This window comes from Peromyscus californicus, unplaced genomic scaffold, assembly GCF_007827085.1.
Source record: "Peromyscus californicus insignis strain IS unplaced genomic scaffold, ASM782708v3 Scaffold_6__1_contigs__length_162567912, whole genome shotgun sequence".
In the NCBI taxonomy this organism is placed as follows: domain Eukaryota; kingdom Metazoa; phylum Chordata; class Mammalia; order Rodentia; family Cricetidae; genus Peromyscus; species Peromyscus californicus.
Window position 1 is genome coordinate 152,084,956 of NW_026294584.1, and position 22,137 is coordinate 152,107,092.

Here is a 22,137-nt window from a genome sequence, read left to right on the forward strand (position 1 = left end):
TGTAGCTCGTCTTTGATCCTAAGAATGCATCATTGCAAGACAGTAATCTCAGTCATTGATCATACAAGCTGGATACTATCCATGATTAACTTTGGCCTGGAAAAGCCACTCAAAGTTTTAATGAAATGTGTGATTGTCAAGTCCATAAAACATTTTATCAAACTATGATGATTAATTACAAGGCAGCTATATTCCTATACAGGTAAGCATATACTCCAAGGGCCAGCATGGAGTAGAAAGGGATACCCAAAGACAAGAGAACAATGTTATTCTAACTCTTTTATGAGTCTGGAGTTAAGACACATGTGTAGAAGCTGAAGAGAGGGTGCAGAGCTTAAGAGTACTTACTGCTCTTGCAGGGGACTGTTCTCACCATCCAAATCAAGAGACTCACAATCACCTATAACTCCAGCTCCAAGGAACAGATGTTCTTTTCTGGACTCTGCGACCACTACATGTATGTGGCATTTACTCACAGACAGACACACAGACACACATATACAATAATAGTCATTGTTTTCAAAATAACCCTTCATTAATTTTACCATCGCTGTGACAAAGTTCACATGACAGAGACAAAGGAAGGAGGATATATTTTGTTTCCGAGGTGTCAGTTCATTGGGATGGAGGTGTGGTAGAGTGGTTCACATCATAGAAGACAGGAAGCACAGAAACCATAACAAGAAAGGGCCAGAGCAAGATATAACCTCCAAACCATAATCCCAGGGATCCACTTCTTATAATCAGGCCATCTTCTACCTCCCAATAGTCTCTGCAGATTTTGAAATTTGTATCAAGGGATTAAACCATTAATTAGGTCTAACCTCTCTGGAAATAGATGTTGTGGAAATTACTTTAACTATATAAAGATGTGTTGCATTTCTTCATGCTGCCGAATATTACCTTACATAGTTATTGCCTGCCTAAAGCACCTGGTTGGTTTAATAAAAAGCTAAATGGCCAATAGCTAGGCAGAAGATATAGGCAGGACTTCCAGATAGAGAGCGCTCTGGGAAGAAGAAAGGCAGAGTTGCCAGCAGGACACAGAGGAAGCAGGACATGCAAGAGAAGAGGTGAAAGCCATGAGCCATGCAACAGCATGTAGATTAATAGAAGTGGGTTAATTTAAGTAATAAAAGCTAGTTAGAAACAAGCCTAAGCTAAGGCCGAACTTTCATAATTAATAAGTCTCTTTGTGTAATTACTTGAGAGCTGGCTGTGGGCAAAGAAAGACTCATTATAAATAGCCTCATAGACACACCCAGAAGTGTGTTTTCCCAATCTCCTAGGTGTTTCTTAATTCAATCAAGTTGACAATCAAGATGAGGCTCCACAAACCCACGTCTTCTGGAATGTCATGGTACTTCTCCTAAAACAGTCTTCCTCTTGCCTTGACTCAGGTTTTTAACTGTCTCCTACAGTTTTCTTCAAATGGACTGAATTTGGTAGTTTTGAATGAAGCTTTCATTATCTTCTATGTCCTATCTTTGACCATCCACCCCCTCTAATGAAAACTGGAGTCGATTTTGGTAGTTTTTAGCTATCAGATGACTCCCACCAGTCCTTTCCAATTGAACATTTCCTTTCACTATAATTGGATGCATTCTTATCCTCACCCATTGTGCAGCACCAGGTGGGCTTTAGATGGGGACCCTGCAATGGGTCAGAGGTGAGTTAGTGGCTTCCTAATTGACTTCTGGTGTTCCTTGACTTTGGGTATGGAGAGAGAAAAGAAAAAGAAAAATGACTTCTACATACAGAAGAACAAAGAGGTATTTGCAAATTCCTAGTCTGAGCTGGGTTTTTCCCTAAGAATTGTTACTAATGTTGTGGTTATCGGGTATGAGCTCTGGGGGTGTGGGAATGAGTGAGTGGAGGGGTACCTTCATAGTGGGAGATCTGCCTTTGGCTCCTCCTTTACCTACACATGTGTGTGGTCACACACAGCTGCATTTCATGGGTTTGTTTGAAACGTGAGAAAAGGATAGCCCTGATTTGTAAAACAGTTGGGGGTACCGACTGCAGCCCTCTCTGTTACTGTTCTTTCTCACCATGATAGCCTTGACTTCACTTCCTGTTCACACAATCCCAGAGGACATGGCAAGCCCTTTTACTGAGTGACAGGCTCCCATGCTTGCACGCACCTAAATCTCTGTAAAGGACTCTCTGTATGCCTTCCTCCTCACTATGCTCTGCAAGAATAAGAGTCATAATGGAACCACTGCAGTCCTCAGGATACTGATGACTCCTGGCTTCCAAGCAGCCCATTTGAGAACATGTGCAGAGTGCCCAGTAGGAATAATGCTTTGTGCTCTGTAGCCACCAGTCTATTTCCTAAAGAGCCTTGGAGAGTCAATCTGCAATAGATTCCCAAAGGCTGAGACAACAGATGCACCTCCCCACATCCAGCACAAGTTTAGGTGTTTGTAGGCACCGCCAAGGCAACAAGGACACATATCATTTAACCTGACAATTCAGATGGCTCTTCATCCAAAGCCACCCTTCTAATTCAACACACCAGACTCTAGATGCTGCCACTGCAGCAGACTCCTCAGTTACCCAGGAGTGTGTAGACACCCTTCCCTCACTGCCCTTCGCCTATGTTTCACCACATCATGTAGACCCTGAGAAATCTCATCATTGCTCTGTTACTTGTATCAGCCTAAGATATTCCCTCTGACCATCTCCTTTCAGAGGCACAACATTTGGCTGGACAAAGCAACAGATGGCACATAGGCCTATTCAGAGTTCTAAATGAATCAAAAAGTATGCTAGTGATAATGAAATAACAGTAAAAATTTCAGCATTATGAGAGAACATACATGTTCATATGAGCTGAGCCAAATCATGTTTTGAAACACCCTTTGGGGCTTTTTATGATCTGTGACAAATGCTGTTTTTATTGCTTAAAGTTTTTTTTCATTCTGAAGTAGTATTATGAAATTGATCACTCATCTAATTCACTAGATTTGGCTCCTGATAAATTTTTATTTATTTTCAGTAATTAGGTTTGCCCCCAATTATCCTCAGTGCTGCCAATGGAGATGTTTGAAAAAAATGTATTTCACATTCTAAAGGTGATTCAAACAAATGTGTGAAAATTAAAAAAAAAACAATGAAGAAAGGGGAAAGTATGGGATTTGGCATATTAATCATTTTTTAAAATTGTTTTTGAGTCTTACTGTGTAGTCCTGGATATCCTCAAACTCACCATGTAGACCAAACTGGACTGGAACTCAAAGAGATCTGACTGCCTCTGCCTCCTGTGTGCTGGGACTAAAGGTGTGGCAACCAGTTCTTACCATAGCAACTCAGAGTCCCAAGGCTGCAGAAGCTTGTAGCAACCAAGCCTTACTTGGCTGCAACTTTTCTTCACCAGGCTCTGAGCATCCAAAGTAAACTCTGCTCCACAGGGTCTCCTTAACTCAGCCCTCCAGAAACTGCTTCTGGATCTTCTCACAGCTAAAAGCAGAAATGTGAGAGGCTCCACTAAACCCCACAGAATGTGTAACATATCTGAACATGAGTACACAGTCCATTCAGTTCCTGGGTTAGCACCAGGGAAACCACATAGCTGAGCTAACGTGGTCCAAATAAGGATATTCTGCTCATAGGAAGACAATGGAGGTCTTCTGGCAAAGTGGGGGATGAGCAATCTTTTTCAGAAGAGAAAGCATGGTGTTAGAAATATTAATCATGTCTACCACCCAGTGTTGGGTACAGTGGATTGCCCACCTATAGGCAAATAATAATCATTATCTGTAACCATAGTATGTACATAAATGAGGTCAGTTGCATCTCTTATAGAACCCCTCCTATATTTAAAACTTCTAAAAATATGAATAATCTCTAATGAAAAAATATTTAACTATTCTATGTATTGTCCTTGTGAGCAGTTTTATATTTAAGTAGTTACAAACTATTGGTATTGGTAAACAGATACTACCCAATAACAATTGATTGGAAAGCACATATTTGTCTTGGCTCATACTGACAGACAACATTAATGGGATAAATATTTGTGAAAGCAAATCTGTATGTTAACAATAGACCAATCAAAGAGCCCTGTCATCTGTGTGAGGAGTGTATATCACATTCCTCAGTGTGGAGTGCTAACTAAATATCTCAGCCACTTAGAAGTAAAATATAATTAGCCATGTTATTAAAATACAAACAATTCTGTATTACGTTTTGGGTTTCAGCCTTTATCTCTCCCAAGGTTCTAATTGTCCTTGAAGAATTCACAAACTAGACTCCCCTAGTGTTTTCTAACACTGGTTTTCTGATCCACACACCTCAGATCATGTAAAAAAGCAACAAATGTGGAGGAGACAGAGCAAGCAAGAGTCCTAGAGTGGCCTGAAGTTGCTCCTCACGGGGGGAGGGGATTCCATCCTTTTCTGTTAACGACTGTTGATGCCTCTCTTCTTTCACAGGGAATCCACAATGGTAAAGATCTCAGCTAGCCCCTATGATGTGGGGTATTAAGCTGTGGACAACTAAAATTAAGAGCAGGTGGACTGAAGAGAATTTGGGGGCAAAGGAGACTGGCTGGTGTGATTGCTCTGCTCTGTCCTGCTGGTAGAGTGATGAAATGTGAACTCTACTTTCCCTGTGGCTCCAGTAGGTTGTTTATCATGTGCCCAGGTGCTTGTCATCTGCCGAAAGAACTCAGAACCATCCCAATATCCAAGGAAAACCTCCATTTCATGCTAGTTAAGGTCTATGGCTATTCTGAGTGTCTCTGAGTCCAGGAAAGTCAATTAATTTAGAAACATACCATCCTGGCAGAAGTGCTGTCACCCAGGTTCTGTTTCCTTCACTCTTGCTTCCTGTCTGTAATATTGAATGCAGTCAAAGTCTTCCCTAGCTATCTGGATATTAAGTGTGTATGCTCGTTTCAATGTTGCCAGGGCGTACAGTCGAGATAAGCTCTCATCAAGGCAGCTGGACAAGAGATGATATCGAGTAACGTCACAGCTGGATCTTGCAGGCCACAGGATGAACAGTCTCTGGAACTTTGGGATTCAGCTCTGAGTCTGTGCATGATCACATCCCCCGAATCTTAAAAGCCTGCTCTTTCTATGGGTCTGATGTTCCTTAGTCCCTGACCTTCACTTTCTAATTTTAAACATTTTGCTTGGCAATCTCTTTCAAAAAGGATTACTGTAATACTCAAGGGACAGTAGCCAACTAATTTCTAGTTTCTTATAAACAGAAGCAACAAGTAAAAACCACAGCATGAAGGATTTGCCCAGTCTTAGAGGGAGGGTCACAGGCACACTACTGAGAGACACCCACTCAAAACTGTGCAGTCCAACTAACCCTGAAGTTGTTGAAAATTAAGGGCCCTGCTAATTTCTATTACCAGTAAAAATGTCTGTGCCTAAGGGTGCAGGAACAGAATAATTGGCCCCTCATGGTCAGCTCTAGCATAGTATGGTTTTATTTCTGCCATGTGTAAAAACAAACTCCCTGCACACCAAGCTTGAGCCCTGCCTCATCAGGAGAGCATGTGTTCTTGGCAGGATTCAGAATTTAAGCCAGCTACATTCTCCAAGAATAATAACATCAGGAGCCCCTGAGCATTCTTAGCTCTGATGTGTTTTACATCACGGTCACATAGTCTCTATGCAAATCTCCTCTGCTTTACCCTGTTGCAGACAAGGAATCAAATTGATGTTTTCCTTCTTGAACTGGGAAGCAGCAAATATATGGCTTACAAGAGAAGTAAATTTATTTCTGATAGAATAAGAAACAAAGGCATTAAGACACCAATCAGCTATCCAGTTCTGGCAGTCCTTATGACATCAACCCTAAAACAGACCTTTGCTTTGGTTATTTTAGTAAAAAGCCATGGGTTTCATTTGTGAGGAACATCTTTTTATCATATATACACAGCAGCTCCATGGTTGTGACTTTGTACTTATAAACTGGAGAAGGTTAAAATATTTCAGAGCACAATTGACTCAATATTCAAGGTGTAAGAAAATGCTGACAAATACTCTTGTGGGAAGTGGAAACTCCCTACTTGGCTGAACACAAATAAACTACAAAAGGGCACACCACCACAATCCTCGAGGCACTGCAAGAATCTGAAAGGCATGGTTCCACATAAAATATCTTGAAGTTGTACGTGGCTTTGCCTGCTCTCGCAGCTTTGTGCTCATGTAAATGACCACATGTTTTCTTGGAATCTTCAAATGATGTCCTGGTTCATTGATGGCCTGACAGCCATTTTGAGACTCTCATCATGGGAATAAGCAGAAAGGCTTTTCTTCACTGTCTGCTTTTCCCTTGACAGTAACCTTATTATCAGTACAGCATATTTTTCCTGCCATGCATCCTCAGTTCCTTTGAGTTCCTTTATGTATACATGTTTCTTCTGCTTCCCAGGAGTAATTAAGAACTGATATTTCACACAAAGTTGTATTTCCTTTGGGATAACAAAGGAGGCAGTTAAGATGGGCTGGCTCCATGAGGTTTGTGAAAGAAGAGGCATTCATTTTTAAAACCACATCCTCAATTAGCTTATTTTTTTTTTTTTTTTTTTTTTTTTTGGTTTTTCGAGACAGGGTTTCTCTGTGTAGCTTTGCGCCTTTCCTGGAACTCGCTTTGGAGACCAGGCTGGCCTCGAACTCACAGAGATCCGCCTGGCTCTGCCTCCCGAGTGCTGGGATTAAAGGCGTGCGCCACCACCGCCCGGCTAGCTTATCTTTAAGTGTAACAGAACCGAACACTGAACAGATGAAAGCAAGCATAGATAGACCTCTGCAGTGTGCTATATGTTGGGCAAGGACGCAAAACCGGGAACGGAGAATGACAATCGATGTGATGGTTTATGCTAACTGTCAAGGTGCTGACAGGGTCTAGACTCACCTTGGAGACAAGTCTATGGCCTGGCTGTGTCTGTGAGGGAGTTTGTAGATTGTGTTTATTAGAGTGGGTCTTTTGACCCACTAAATGTGGACAGCATCATTGCATGAGCTGGGGATCTTGAACTGAATAAAAAGAAAAAGAAAAAGGCTAAGTGCTGCATTCGTGACTTGTGCTTCCTAAGGGTAAATGCGATCAGCTGCCTTATGCTCCTGCTGTGGTGCAGCATACCCTCAGGCTGTGAGCCGGAGCAAACCCGTTCTTCCTTCATGATCTGTAGATACTTTGCTACAGCAATGCGAAAGACAACTAATGCATGTTTCTAGCTTTGTTTAGTTGGTTGGTTGGTTGGTCTTGCTTTTTGTTTTTCCTTTTCTTTTAGGGGGTTTTTGTTTTTTTTTTGTTATAATGCCAAACATTGTTTTTCCAGTATTCTTGTCCCATAATTTTCTTCGAGCTCTTCTAGCTTGAATACTATTTTCAGAAGAGGAGAAAATTAAAGACTAATTAAGATTACAAGAATCAATCTGAGAGTAGTTAAGTTTCAAAGGAATTGTTCCTTTTTAATTCCACTCTTGTGTTTTAGGGCATAATAGAAAGTAAGGTTTTAGCATATTGTAATTGCTTTTATGGCAATATAAATTACCAAGTGGCAGACAGAGTAATCAAATTCCTGTCACCACTGCCTTTCTTTGCAAGCACCCTCACTCATGCTCTACACCTTCCATGAGCAGACTGCCAGGCATACAGAAGCTGACATGGGGAAGCTACAAAATGCAGATAGACTCCATGCTCCAAGGTGCTAGACACATGATTATGTCAGCACTCTACATTCTATTCAACTCTGCACAGTGAGGATCATTATTTTACACACAAAGAAAGAATGTTCAGGGGCTGGAGAGATGGCTCAGCAGTTACAAGAACTTGCTTCTCTTGCAAAGAACTAGAATTTTGCTCCCAGCATACCACAGATGACTCACTATCACCTATAACTCCAGTCCCAGGGATCCAATACCCTCTTCTGGCCTTCAGGGCACCTGCACACATATGGATACACACACACACCCCTTAGGAAGTGAAATATCTTTTTTTAAATGTAGAAAGAATGTTCCAGCTTAAGTGGCTTATATGATGTAGAGCTAAGAATTGAACCCAGGAATGTCTGGAAACAAACAAAACAGTCTTTTGCCTTTACAGTGTCTTCCTAGAGATTGTCAGGACACGTTCTGAGGGTGGGGCAAGATCAATACATATGTATGTGATGAATTGGGGTAGATAACTTGACAAAAAGTTGACCTTCATAGTTATGCTACAATATAGCATCATCCCTTGTTTAAAAAAATGTTTATAAATCCTTGCCCATATTTTAGTAATTCTGAGATTTCCTGACTTAAGTGTTTGTTGTAGATTTAGGAAGAGTGAAAGAAGAAAAAGTACATGGGGAATTGAAGTAAGAAGGGGTAGTGTTTTTATTGATTCTCCTCTCTTGGAGGCTCGTTAGCTATCAGATGAAATTCGATGACTGCCACAATAAACAGCATTCTCCCCGTTTTAAGCTGCTAAACTGCCCCCAGCCACCACATACAGATTAGTCTGAAATGTACTTATTGTTTCTGCCAGAGGTGGTTTTAAAAAAATCTCCTTCAGACACAGGACTTCTTTTTGCTTTCCCCCAGGCTGCTGAGGGATGCACAAGGTGAAGCGTGCTTTAAAAGCTGGTATCAGAAACTGTCGGCTGCTCTCCAGTTCTGTGCAGGAGGAGCCCTGAACGATGAGCTTGCCAAAGAGCAGAAACTTGTCAAACTTTTGGGTGACATTGGAGAGAAAGTCAAGTCTGCCAGTGACCCTCAGAGACAGGTCGGTGGAGAAATCAATCTTTAGCATAATGTAAAATGCCTACCTTTGAGTCAACTGCTTCAGTTTCATATCTTGGAAAACAAACTCCTCGAACACACTTAGTCACAAGACTTTTAAATTAAGTATTTTTTTCATTTATTTTTCTTAAAGTTAATAATATTTTCAGTCAACAGGACACAAATGACTTTGGTATATAAGGAGCCACGTGTGACACAGACAAGTCCTAACAAGAAGATACATACTTAAAAGCAGTTTGAGCAAAAAAAGTCCTGATGAAATAGTATTTCTTTAAATATTTTTACTCTTAATTGTGTGTGTGAATATGTCCATGAGGGAGTATGTTCACATGAGAGTAGGTGTTCCGACAGGCCAGAAGAAGGCAATGTAGTTGTAGGCAGTTGTGAGCTTCCTGACTTCTGTAGCTAGAGTTTTCCTGCCTGGCCCACAGTCAGGACAAATCTCTCTCACCTGCCAGTCCCACAGCTGCTCAGACCCAACCAAGTAAACACAGAGACTTATATTGGTTACAAACTGTATGGCCGTGGCAGGCTTCTTGCTAACTGTTCTTATATCTTAAATTAATCCATTTCTATAAATCTATACCTTGCCACGTGGCTCATGGCTTACCGGCATCTTCACATTCTGTTTCTCATCATGGCGGCTGGCAGAGTCTCTCTCTGCCTTCCTGTTCTTTCTTTTCTCCTCTCTGTTAGTCCCGCATATACTTCCTGCCTAGCCACTGGCCAATCAGTGTTTTATTTATTGACCAATCAGAGCAACACATTTGCCATACAGACCATCCCATAGCAGACTTAGGCTCTGGGAACGGAACTCAAATCCTCTGGAAGATCAGCAAACACTCTTAGCTTTTAAGTACCAGTGTGTGATCTCTACAGACCCCTGAGGTTACAACCTTAACACTATGACACTATCAGGCTCCTGGGAGAAGATTACAACCTAGCTTCATATTGTTCTCAAAAGCATTTTTGAAAACAAATAAAATTAATTAAATAAACAACAACAATACTATAGGTAGTCATATTCTTATATTAAGATCTACATACAACAGTGGTTCTTAATCTTCCTAATGCTATACAACCCTTTAATACAGTTCCTCATGTTGTGGTGACCCTCAACCATAAAATTATTTTTGTTGCTCCTTCATAATTATAATTTTGCTATTGTTGTGAATCACGATGTAAATATCTATGTTTTCTGATGGTTTTAGGCAACCCCTGTGAAAGGGTTGTTCAAACTCCAAAGGGGTTGCAACCCACAGGTTGAGAACTATTGATATATAATAACTAAAATATTCTGCCTATTTTTCACTGGCATAACTGCATTTATTTTTTTCTTGACCTAAATGAAGCACATTCGATCTTTCTTTTTAATTTTCTATACCATTAGCTCCCTTCATTGATGGGGACCATTAAGGAAGCTGTTTTAAGTTTGATGTTGCCTAAACAGGAGGGCAGTGGACACTCACCCTCTGCATAAAGAACATTATTCAATAACAGTTGAGTACTTGCCACAGATAAGAAGTTAAGGATAGAAGTTACAAGTAAAACATAATCTTATCTTCAAGGAAACTCATAATTCCTTCACACTGTCTAAAATCAATGAGAATGCTCAATGAGACTATATGAAAATAGCAACGTACAAAATGTGCTAAGTTTGTTTCCCAAACTAGAATTTTTCTACTGGAAGTCATTGCCTTTAATAAAAATGCCAGAAGCTCTACTACTTCACCTGTGCATGTGGGAGTGGAACTAAACTGGATAAATATGAATGTATTCTTTAAGTGGGAAATAAATAAATACCCCAAGGATACTTCAGACATATGAAAGGTAATACCTTTTAAATCCTTGAATTTCTTCATTAAAAAAAAAAAGAATAACAATTTAAATAAATTGTTAGAACTTTTCAGAAATTTGGATTTGGGTTTGTTTCTTATCTCCTACTTTAGAATTCCTCAGGGTTCAGGTGCACTCTATAGTTAAATAATCCTGGTACCTCTTTGATAGCTTATGTCAAGTTCCAGAGTGACACTGGTATTACTAACTTTTTCACCTTAACTGGCAGTGTTGGTTAAAAAAAAATAAAAATAAATACCTTTTCATATGAAAATAAGAAGAGAATAAACAAGAGATAGGAGGGATGATGGCTATCTCTTTTTTAAAATGTTTACATTTTATTATATTTCAGTATTTTTTTATTCTTCGAGAATCCCATACATACATATATTGTGTTCTGACAACTCTAACTCCTCAAAACCGCCTGTATCTTCCTTAACATTTTTCCCTACCAACTTTATCCATTTTTTTTTCAAATCAGTCAGTCCACTTAGTTCTTCTAGTATGTGAATGGGTGTAAGGCCATCCTCCAGAGTATGGGCAAGGCATCATCAGGGCTCCATCTCAAAGGAAACTGACTCTTCCTCTCCCAGCAGCCACCAATCACCAATAGCTTTTCAGTGAGGGGTGGGACTTTGTGAGCCTCTCCCCCACCCATGTTAGGATTCTGACTGGCTTGATCTTATATAGGTCTCATTCCCCGGTCCCAGCCACTGTTAGTTCACGATTGCTATAACCCTGTCACGTTGAAAACACATTTTTACATCAATCAACAACTCCCTTCGGCTCATAAATTTTCTACCCTCTCTCCTACGATGATCTCTGAATAGCGCTCTTGTGAATTTTATTTTGTTGGTGTTGTGTGTGTGTGTAATGTGTCAGGGAGTGCACACATGCCGTGGTGTGGGAGTGGAAGTCAGAGTGCATCTTTCAGGAGTTAGTTCTCTGCTGCTAAGGGATCTGGGAATCAAACTCAGATTGTCAGGCTGCCTTGGGGAGCACTTTCACTGCGGAGCCACTTCCCATCGTGATAGCTATTTAAAAAAAAAAAAAATCTTATTTTCTGTTTAAATGAAAAGCATTGAATTAAATCTAACTGCAGAAAAAGTGATGAAGAGGCTTTGCTCGCTGGGAGTGTTACCACACATTCAGTCCATCAGAACTCCAGCTTCGCTTTTCTGAAACTCCAGAGAAATTAGGAAATGGAAACTCAACTCCTAAAGGAAAATCGTTTGATTTACAGTTTGGCCAAACCAGGGAGAGGGTGACTGCTAACTGCTCTCATTTTCCTGTAACAATATTGTAACTTTACAGAAAACATGCAGCAAAGGTCAAAAAATATGTCCCAGCTAATTTGCTTGTGAGATAAGTGGTCGGAACTGTTGGCGACATTTTCCTGTGTGTGAGCTCTGTGCAGTTCCTGTGGGAATTTGAATTCTGTGGGGTCTGTTGATTTGGAGTCCCTCTTTGAGGAGCATAGATTCTCTTCATGATATCATCAAGCAAACCCACATATAGACAGTGCAAAAAGGAAAGATGCAGAGAAGTATCAGGGTGGAATTTTCCCTCCTTCTAGATCCTGGGAGAAGTAGGTTTTGTCATTTGACATGGACTAAGAATAAGAGCTAAGAAACTCTCCAGAGTTAAACTCTACTAACCAGATTAAATTTCATCTTTCTCATTCACACAAAGAACTTTCAGACCTGGGATGAAAAGAATTTAGAAATGTACTCACTGGTATTGAATGAACAATTCGTTCACATAAATTATTGTTCCTGAAAGCAGGATGCCATTGACATTTTTGTCTTTGTTTTACTAATGTATATAAGTATTGTTAGTAAAATGCATTGACTATTACTTATAAGACTTGATAGTTATAAATGAAGATTTCAGGAAATTATTTGAAAAAGATCAACTGAATAATTGCTTAACACAAGGGTTTGAAATCAATGGACCACAATCAAGTCCAACCTTCCCTGATCTTTGACTTCCACACAATGCTTTGTTTGACATTTGCTTCTAGTTGAACCTGAAGTCATTGAGAAAGGACGTGAACTCTTTGGCTGGGTGTTTTCACCATCACTCCTATTGTCTCTTGCCTGCTGCTCCATCTTATGTCGTTTACCACCCACCTAATCCCACAGTCAATCACAGTATCATCCCTGAGTTAAAGAGCTTATTACAATACAAGAAAGGTGTAACTCAGAGTTGAGTTCTTTACAATTTCTTAAACATTGCTTTTTTCTGATTTTTTTTTTTTGCAGGATGTACTAAAGAAAGAGATTGGCAGTCTAGAAAAATTCTTTAAAGATATAAAGACTTGTCATCTTCCTCTGAACCCGGCCCTGTGCATAAAAGGAATTGATCGTGATGTAAGCCAACTTATTTAGTAGATAAATGAGCTGTTTATTATTTTATACTTTAGGTCATCAAATATTTTTACATAGCATAAATAATTCACAAATGAATATTGCAACTACATTAAGGAAAATAATTTAATCCCATCCACACCATATATTATGTTGGACTCATTGTACTGAGTGGGAAAAACATTGATCCTGTAGTATAATTTGTTTGTTTAGAAACAAACTATTTACCAGTTTATTGAGAAATGAAAAAGAACAAAGATATTTCTTACACTGAATGGATTGCTTTACTTCCTTGGGTGGTTGAATTTGGAACTTCATGCATGAAACTTTTCCATATCCGTCTGAGTTATTAAGGGATAGAAGAACTGGCAGAGCTGGTTACAATTTCATGCCTATTCATACTACATGTATGATGTGTCTATTACATTAATATCTTTAGCTATCCATCTCCATTTTAATTCAATTTAATATGCATCGGTGTCCATATATCAGTGTGTTATATATTTTGTGATTTTTACCCATGCCTGTAAAGTCTTTCCTAGGATTTTCAGACTCATAACTTCCTTAGCCTTCAATTTCTAGTCTTCTGTCATGTGGTTCCTCTTCAATAACTTATCTCTGACTTGGAATCTTTCTTTCTCCTTTGTTCCCACTAAGCTTTATTATCCTACTTCTCAAAAATGCTAGAGTAGAAAGGCACTAATAGGGAAAATGATTGATAAATGAGATTTAAAAGTGAAGAGGTTAAGCTATCATGAATGAGCAGTAAATGATACTGAAGTCAAGTCATAAGACAACAAACCCAACAGTCAGGAGAAAATTAGTCTGCTAGTGTAAATGTAAAATGTTGCTGAAGATTTTATTTTACAGTCATCTCTTTGACTTTGCTTCTGTCAAGACCCCTTACAAACTTTCCATACTTGGGGAAAAAATAACAAGACAGTAAATCCTGTAAATTGACATATATCCGTGTGGGCTAAAATTTGAAGCATTATTAATGTTTTTTAAATGTTTAAGTTTTCAAGTGTTGTCTAATAAATAGTTAAAGGCTAAGCATGTGAGAGATGCTTAACATAGAAAGAAAAACAGGATCACCAAGTCTGGTTTGGGGTTTTGGCTTCTTTTTTGAGAGAGAGAGACAGAGACTGAGAGAGAGAGACACAGAGACAGAGACAGAGAGAGACAGAGAGTGAGACAGAGAGTGAGACAGAGAGAGGAGAGGTATTAAGGAACAGAATGCTTTAACTTTGGCAACTAAAATTGTAAGTACATTTTGGTTTAGACATCCTTGGGGTACGAGGTTGCTGAGGTGGTGTTTGTGCTAAGGACTGGTCCTTGGGAAGCCAAGGTGAGCTGGCTGGGTCAGTAGTCAGCAGTGTGGGAGTTGCTACAGCTTACCCTGTTGCTAAAGCTACACTCCTTCGCAACACTGGAAGTACTGTCCTGCTGCTCAGGAGCTGCCCCAAGCAGAGCCATCTCCTGGCCATGTTTGTTGTGACCCTCTCTGTCTGGAACAGAGCTGAGCTTCTGTGGTACAACCATGGACAGTATTGATATAACCATATGACATTCTCATGGCACAGTTTAATCTCTCCTCCAATTCTACTGAGCAGTGGGGTGAGAAACCTTACAGCTGAAATGAATGTGAGAAAGCTCTCTTTCTAATATAGATGCTTACAGAGCATTCTACTGTCTACACTGTGGAGAAGCCAGGTGCAAGCAATGAGTGTGGCAAAACCTTCAGTTAAAGAAAATGTCTCATTCATCATTAAAATCTCCATAACAGGGGACAAACACATACATGTAGGCAATTTGGGAGAGCTGTCATTTATAATTCCTAATTGTTGTCATACCACAAGTGAATCATACCACAGAAAATCCTTTGAATGCAATGCGACAAGGCATTCAGTCTCTTTCTGTATAACAGACATCACATGAACAAAACCATTCTCTGTCTACTCATGTAAACATATGCAGTCAAAATTCACACCTCATTATACAACAAAAATTCACACTAGTGAGGGACTTTATAGATGTAATGAATATGAGTTCTTCTGTTATAGAACCAGTCTCATTGTTCATCAGAAACACCTTACACATGACCTAAGGAAGCTATTTGGTGTGTGCAGACCACTACTTCTCATAGCTTACAGTATACCAGAGAGTTCACACTGGAGTGAATCGATGAGTTCAGTGCATATGGACAAGTCTTAGGTCTGGGTTCTAGTGGTTCTGGGTCCAGTGGGAGAAAAACTCAGGCCTAGCTAAATTTATTTTGCAAAGCATAGCTCTCAAAGGCAAACAGCAGGGGTCTTAGGCTTGAGTTGTGTTCTCTTTGCCAGAAAAGTTCTCAACTTTGCCCCCCTCAGGGAACCACTAATTGTACAATTCTATTTCTATTTGAGTTGCTGAGGTGTGACCAGGTGAGAAAGTTGAAAGCCTCTTAATGCAGCCTGTCTTTGTGGGTGGAAAAGCAAACGTCAAACATTTTATTTACTTACAGGGTTCTTTTTTTTTTTCAACTATTTTTATATCTCTGTCAGTCATCTCTGCTTCTCAAGGACAGAGGTCATAACTTTTTCTCTCTCTCTTTCACCTTTTATCTTCCTTTCTTCCTTTCTTCCTTCTAGTTTCACCCAACATAAAATAATCCGCAAGACTTTTATTCAGTTCTCCCTGCCCCTTGATCATGAACCTCTTAATCCACCTTTTAAACCTCTACTCATAAAAGCTGTCTTTTTTGGTTTGCCTTTCCCCACCCAAAAAAACCCTTCCTCTGCCTATTTACTAATACGTATGTCTCTCATAATCTTCAAGATCTAGTTCATCTCTAAATGACTTTACTCTTCAGATGCATCTTCATTCAAATGTGATAAATTGCTTTGTGAATTCTCAAGTTAATGCATATATATACATATACATGTATATTCATGCCAATTTTCATTGACATTTTAACTAGATGCAGCGCTTCTTTCTGTTAGCATCCAGATAATGGTTTGCACATTGCAGTTGTTGATAATAGAATATTTTGACATGACTTTCAATAAATATACTGTATGTGAAAACAAGAAAAGAAATAATGGAAGCAGAATGGATTCAAGTAAAATGAGTGTCTAAGGCATTTTTCAGTCACCTTTTGAATTTTTCTGTTCTCTTGACCTGGCATCCTTCAAAACAAGTCCCATAAATTGGAATTCAGAATTTATCTAGACTCATTTCTGTCTAATATAGGACTTTTTAATTCTATAACATGATAAGATCATAAGATTCACTAATTAATTCTATAGCATAACAAGCTTATACAATTCACTAAAGGATCATATGACTCTTACAGCAGAAACTCCTGCTTCTCATGCAGTCCAACCTTCAAAACTGTAAAACTCAAATTGTTTTAGCAAGCAAAGGTTTGTGTTTGGTTAGAAATTAGATTAGATTTGTGTTGACAACTAAGTTAAAAAATAGATCCCTTTCTTCTCAGTTTATACCGATTTCAGATGTCAGATACACATATTGGAACTTGTCCTTCAATACATATTGATGTCATATTTTACTGACTTGATAGATTGAATATACCAAATCCCTTTCTTTTCTTTAGTATTGATTTAACTCTTTACCTTCAATATGAATTCTCTACTACTCTATGCACAGGAAGTCTTTCAACCTTCAAATAAATTGGGAAAATAAACAAGAGGGAAAGTTGGGTGGAAACAGTCAACAATGCAAAAATAAAGGTATAAATGGGAAATGTGATGAAAGAAGAAGAAAACTATGTTATTATCTACAAAGAGAACATTCACTAACAAAGAAAAGTGTTGAATCTTTAAGTACCCTTCTGCTCTCAAGCTCAACAGAATGCATCTCATATTCATTAGCTCATGTCTCCTTTACCAAAATGCATGAGAGAAAGTTTCTTATTCTCTACTTTACAGTGTAGTAAAGACACATTAGTTAATAATTTTAAAATCTTATTGCTAACAAAAAGGGGGCCAAGATTAAAATTCAGATCTCTCTGATCCATGTTTCTTTAAAATGTGTTCCAAAAACAAACTGAAAGAAAATACTGTTTTAAATAGCAAATTTAACTTTCATCTCTTAGCCAACTATTGTAAACACAAGAGTTATATACCTCTTAGTTTATTTTAAGAATAAGTATATCTATCTCCATTGCTTGATGTATTAGTTTCTTTTTTGTTGCTGGGTAAAGCCACTGAAGGAGAAAAGGATTTATTCTGGCTCACAATTCCAAGGGGATAGAGTCCATCCTGATAGGAAAGGTATAACAGGTTGTTGTTGGTTGTTTTTACTGTTTTTTACTCTTTTGGGGGTCCCACCACCCAGCTCCCAAATAAATCACACACAGAGGCTTATTCTTACTTATGAACACCTGGACTTAGTTTGGCTTAGTTTCTTGCCAGCTTTCTTTAACTTAACTTATCCAGTCTACCTTTTGCCTCTGGACTTTTCCTGTTCTCTTACTTCTGTAAATCTTACTTTGTTGCTGGTTGTGTAGCTGGGTAGCTGGCCCCTAATGTTCTCCTCCTTCTCTGGCTCCTCCTCAATCTCCCTTTCCAGATTACAACCTATATATATTCTTTCTGCCTGTCAGCCCCACCTATACCTTCTCCTGCCTTGCTATTGGCCAGTTCTTTATTAGACCATCAGGTGTTTTACACAGGCACAGTAACACAGCTTCTCAGAGTTAGACAAATGCAACATAAACAAAAGTAACACACTTTAAAATATTCTACAACAATAGGTAGCTAACATAGAAAGCTAGTAATCACATTTCTATCCACACATCCCTAACTTCCCCAAACAGCACCACCAACTGAGGATCAAGTGTTCAAACATATGAGTTTATGGAGGACATTTCTTATTCAAAACACCACACTTACACTACACAAAGGATGTTCACATGCTGTTAAGATAGTGAGATGGTACATGACTTCATCATGCTTCTCAGAAGGATTAGCAATTTAAAACTTGAGAATTAGTTCTGGAATTTTCCATTTAATAGTTTGGGATATGGTTGAAAATTGTATTGGAAGGTTTTTAATCTACTAAAAAGTTGGGTTCTCAACTTAAAAGTACAGTATTTAACCCCTCCCCCTTATTTGAGGATGGTATGTTCTACAATTCTCTGAAGAATATTTGGATTGAAATCTATAAATACTGTGGTTTTTCCCTATGTACAGCCTATTCCATGTGCATAAACTGCTGTGGGATGGTCTGTATGTCAAATTGCTCTGATTGGTCAATAAATAAAACACTGATTGGCTGGCCAGTGGCCAGGCAGGAAGTAGGCAGGACAAGGAGAGAGGAGAATTCTGGGAAGTGGAAGGCTGAGTGAGGGAGACACTGCAAGCTACTGCCATGACAAGCAGCATGTGAAGATGCCAGTAAGCCACGAGCCATGTGGCAAGGTATAGATTTATAGAAATGGATTAATTTAAGATGTAAGAACTGGATAACTAGAAGCCTGAGCCATTAAGCCAACAGTTTAAACAATATAAATCTCTATGTGTTTACTCAGTTGGGTCAAAGTGGCTGTGGGACTGGAGGGTGAGAGAGATTTGTCCTGACTGTGGACCAGGCAGGACTGGAGAAAACTCCAGCTACTACACAAAAGTTGCTAACATACTGATAAGATAGTGAGATGGTACATTACCTCATTACAGGGCTCAGGAGGATGTGCAATTTAAAGCCTGAGAATTAGCTCTGAAATTTTCCATTCAATAGTATGGAATATGGTTGACTGTAGGTACCTGAAACTGCAGAAAGCAAGATACAAAGAAAGGTACGCTATGACAAACACTTGCAATTGGGAAACTAATGTTAGTTTATTTATTTTTGACAAACTCAGTTCTTTGTTTCAAAGTATAAAAATTATATTTCTTCGTTTTGTTTACTCGTCTAGCAAATTCTTCCAAGGGCTGTGGTTTTCAGAAAGGTGTGTCTTCACCTTGTTTTGCTCACCATGTTTCCCTTCTACTACAGGCCTGCTCATATTTCACATCTAATGCTTTGCCATTGAAGATCACTTTCATCAATGCTGATCCAATGGGCAAAAACATCGGTGTCATTTTTAAGGTACAGTAACTCTTCTGAATCCCAAAATTGATTCCATAAGCAGAACTATTGATTTATTGCTCACAAAAAGAAATGATCGCAGTTATTTCCCTTTGGCAAAAAACACAGAGGTTTCCCAATTATTTTAAAGTCTGTCTTCTTACAGAGTCATGGTGCAAGCCAAACTGATTGGCAATAAATCAAATGTTGCTGGCTAAATGCCAAATATCCTTCAGTTCAAATCTTAAACTAAGTTTGAATAAATGAAAGCATACAATCACTTTTGAATGACAATGTGAAATGTGTGGAAGCTTCCAGAAGCAGAATTTCTTTTGGTCTAGATTAGAAAAGAAAAAAAAAAAATTGGGACATTACCTGGAACCTGGATAGTATAAACTACTTTAAGGTGAAATTTTTGTCTATAAGTACTTGGTTATTTTTTATTATTTGCACACACAAATACACACACACACACACACACACACACACACACACACACACACACACACTCATTATAGGGCATGAATAGAGGTCTTGTGGGAGTTGGTTTTCTTATTCTACCACATTGTTCCTGGGAATTGAACTCATCAAACTTGGCCTTTACTCACTGAACCATTTAACCATCTCAACATCTCACCAGCCATGTTTATTCTTGGTTTTGTTGCTATTGTTTCTTTTTTATTTTTATTTTTATTTTGAAGAGAAGTTTTCATGTAGGCTATCTTTGAACTCCTGATTCTCCAGCTTCTACCTCCCAAGTGCTAAAGTTAAAGGCATGAATCAGCACTTGCCTATTTCAGTAAATTGGATTATTTTCTTTTCTCTATAAATAGAAAACAAATGAGGAGCATTTCAGTCTTCATATGAACCCATGGGGAAAGAACAAACAGCAGTAAGAGGGTTGGAAATGGGGAAGAGAGCAAATAGACACTGAAAAGGAGGGGCAAGTAGAAGTGCGAGTCTGCAAGTCATCCAGTTAATTCAGCCAACTGATTAACAATGTCCTGAGGTGAACCTTTGCTGGATTCTGGCTAATTTGGGAAATGAGAATGATAATGCTCACACTTGGCCTTTGACCCTCAGAACCTTAAGCATTAGTGATCCCAAAATGCCTTATTTTTCATAAAGAAAAAAAAAAGAAAGAAACCTTATCAGGAGTCATCTTTGTATAAATTAGAGTACAGTTGAATGATCAAACTCTTATGTGACAGCACAGAGTTTTCCCCTTTGGGACCCATCATGCTTCCTTCGCCTCTGATGAAAGCCACCCCTTTATTGTTTATCTTCAGAGATGGTTTCCTCTGAAAACCACCTTGCATCCTCCACAGTAGAGACCAGTGATTCACAGGTACCACATCACATGCATGCTCTTTATGGTGTAGTGAAGAAGCTGCCAGGATTCTAATTGCATCTCTGTGCATAAGCTTATGATAGAGCTAGTCATCTTCACTTCCAGATTTCCTTTCGTTGAGTTTGAAACTTGAGTAAACATTCATTCTGCCTCTCTGCATTAGACTTTGAGTCTAAGGAACTGTACATGGGTAACGAATGAGGAGATTATTATCAAGGGCAGCATTCCAAGCAGTTCCTCTCATTCAACAGCTGGAGCTCCTGTGACCCTTTTAAAGGCCAGATCTCCCTCTCCTTGTCTGCTGTCAGAAGTACCGGGTGCTTTCAGTGCTAATGAAACAAGAAAAACCTCCCTAAGTTGAGCTGGAAAGATATTGAGGGGGAAAATGGTGTAGACCACATCGGGATACTTTGAATGGCACTTTCGGAGAAGTGTGAGCCTGCAATCTTGTTTTGACAGGTTGGGGATGATCTTCGGCAGGATATGCTTGTTCTGCAGATTATTCAAGTGATGGACAACATTTGGCTGCAGGAGGGCCTAGATATGCAAATGATCATTTATAAATGTCTATCCACAGGAAAAGCCCAAGGTCAGTACAGATTTGAAAATAAGGTAATTTACATTATGTACCTCACTCATTCTCTGGTAATACGCCACAAACCAACAACAGCTTTTAGGCTCCACATTCAAAGATCCAAAGACCTTTGTATTTTCCCTTCCTAAAAAAGAACAATTTTAAAAATTAAAAACAAAGAGATTGATGTAAAGCATAACATGCTTTTAGATATTAATTATGACTTTGCAATTCAGATGTTAACTGTGACATTCTTTGCTTCCCTCTAGGAATTAGTTGCTTTAATGACTACTCATTTTTCCTTCATTTCCTAAGATAATGTAGATGTTAACATCTGCAGTGATAATATCATGGTGCCCAGCATCACAGACTAGTACTGTAACAGATATTGACAGCCCAGGGAGAATTTCAGGTCCAAACTTCAAAGTGCAATTTTCTCATGAATGTGTGTCACTTTTACAAGTATAAAGCCAACCTTTCATTAGTCTAGCACCATCCATAATAGAATAACCTGTCCACTCAAAATCATTGTCATCATTAACACACAATTTGCATATGATTAAAGAAACCCTAAGCATTATAAACATACAATATAACAACACTTATTTATTAGTTATTTGTTACTTATTATTATTTGTATGTGTGCATGTGTGTTTACATGCAAAATGTGGGTAGGTGGAAGCATACATGCAGTGGTACATGGGTGGAAGTCAAGTGACAGTTTTGGGGATCAGTTATCTTCTTGTACCATGATGATCCTGAATCAAACTCTGGTCACCAGGCTTGAGTGGCAAGAAGATTTACTTACTGAGCCATCTCACTGGCCTAGAACTGACGTTTAATTTTTAAAAGAATTTTGAATAGCTATAAAATCAGTCAAAATGAGCAAACATGCACACTTTGAGCATGACTCAATATTTCTTTTCCTTTCTAAAATCCAGATATAAATATGAAATGAAAGACTAAATGGTTTAGGTTCATTGATCAGTTTTATTTGGGGTGAGTATTGATGTTTTTATTTTGCAAGTTTACTAAATTTCATGTTAATGCTTGCAATTGCACAAAGCCATGGGGTTTCCTATGTAGTTACACTACCTCTAAGTATTTTCTCTTTTTAAAATAGTCTTAATGGTGAATATTCATCCTATATACTGTAGAGTTCAATGAAGAGCATTTCCTTAAAGTACA

At 38.7% G+C, this 22,137-nt stretch overlaps 1 protein-coding gene across 3 annotated transcripts in view; it reads left to right on the top strand.

Annotated features, from left to right (window-relative positions):
- Positions 1-22,137, top strand: part of Pik3c2g (phosphatidylinositol-4-phosphate 3-kinase catalytic subunit type 2 gamma) — a 326,663-nt gene that overhangs the window by 188,057 nt on the left and 116,469 nt on the right. For all 3 annotated transcript variants that reach the window (XM_052721754.1, XM_052721755.1, XM_052721756.1), the window contains 4 exons: positions 8,553-8,733; positions 12,851-12,958; positions 18,953-19,045; positions 20,835-20,964. In XM_052721754.1, coding sequence (XP_052577714.1) covers positions 8,553-8,733; positions 12,851-12,958; positions 18,953-19,045; positions 20,835-20,964 — 512 coding nt within the window. The remainder of the gene's footprint in view (positions 1-8,552; positions 8,734-12,850; positions 12,959-18,952; positions 19,046-20,834; positions 20,965-22,137) is intronic.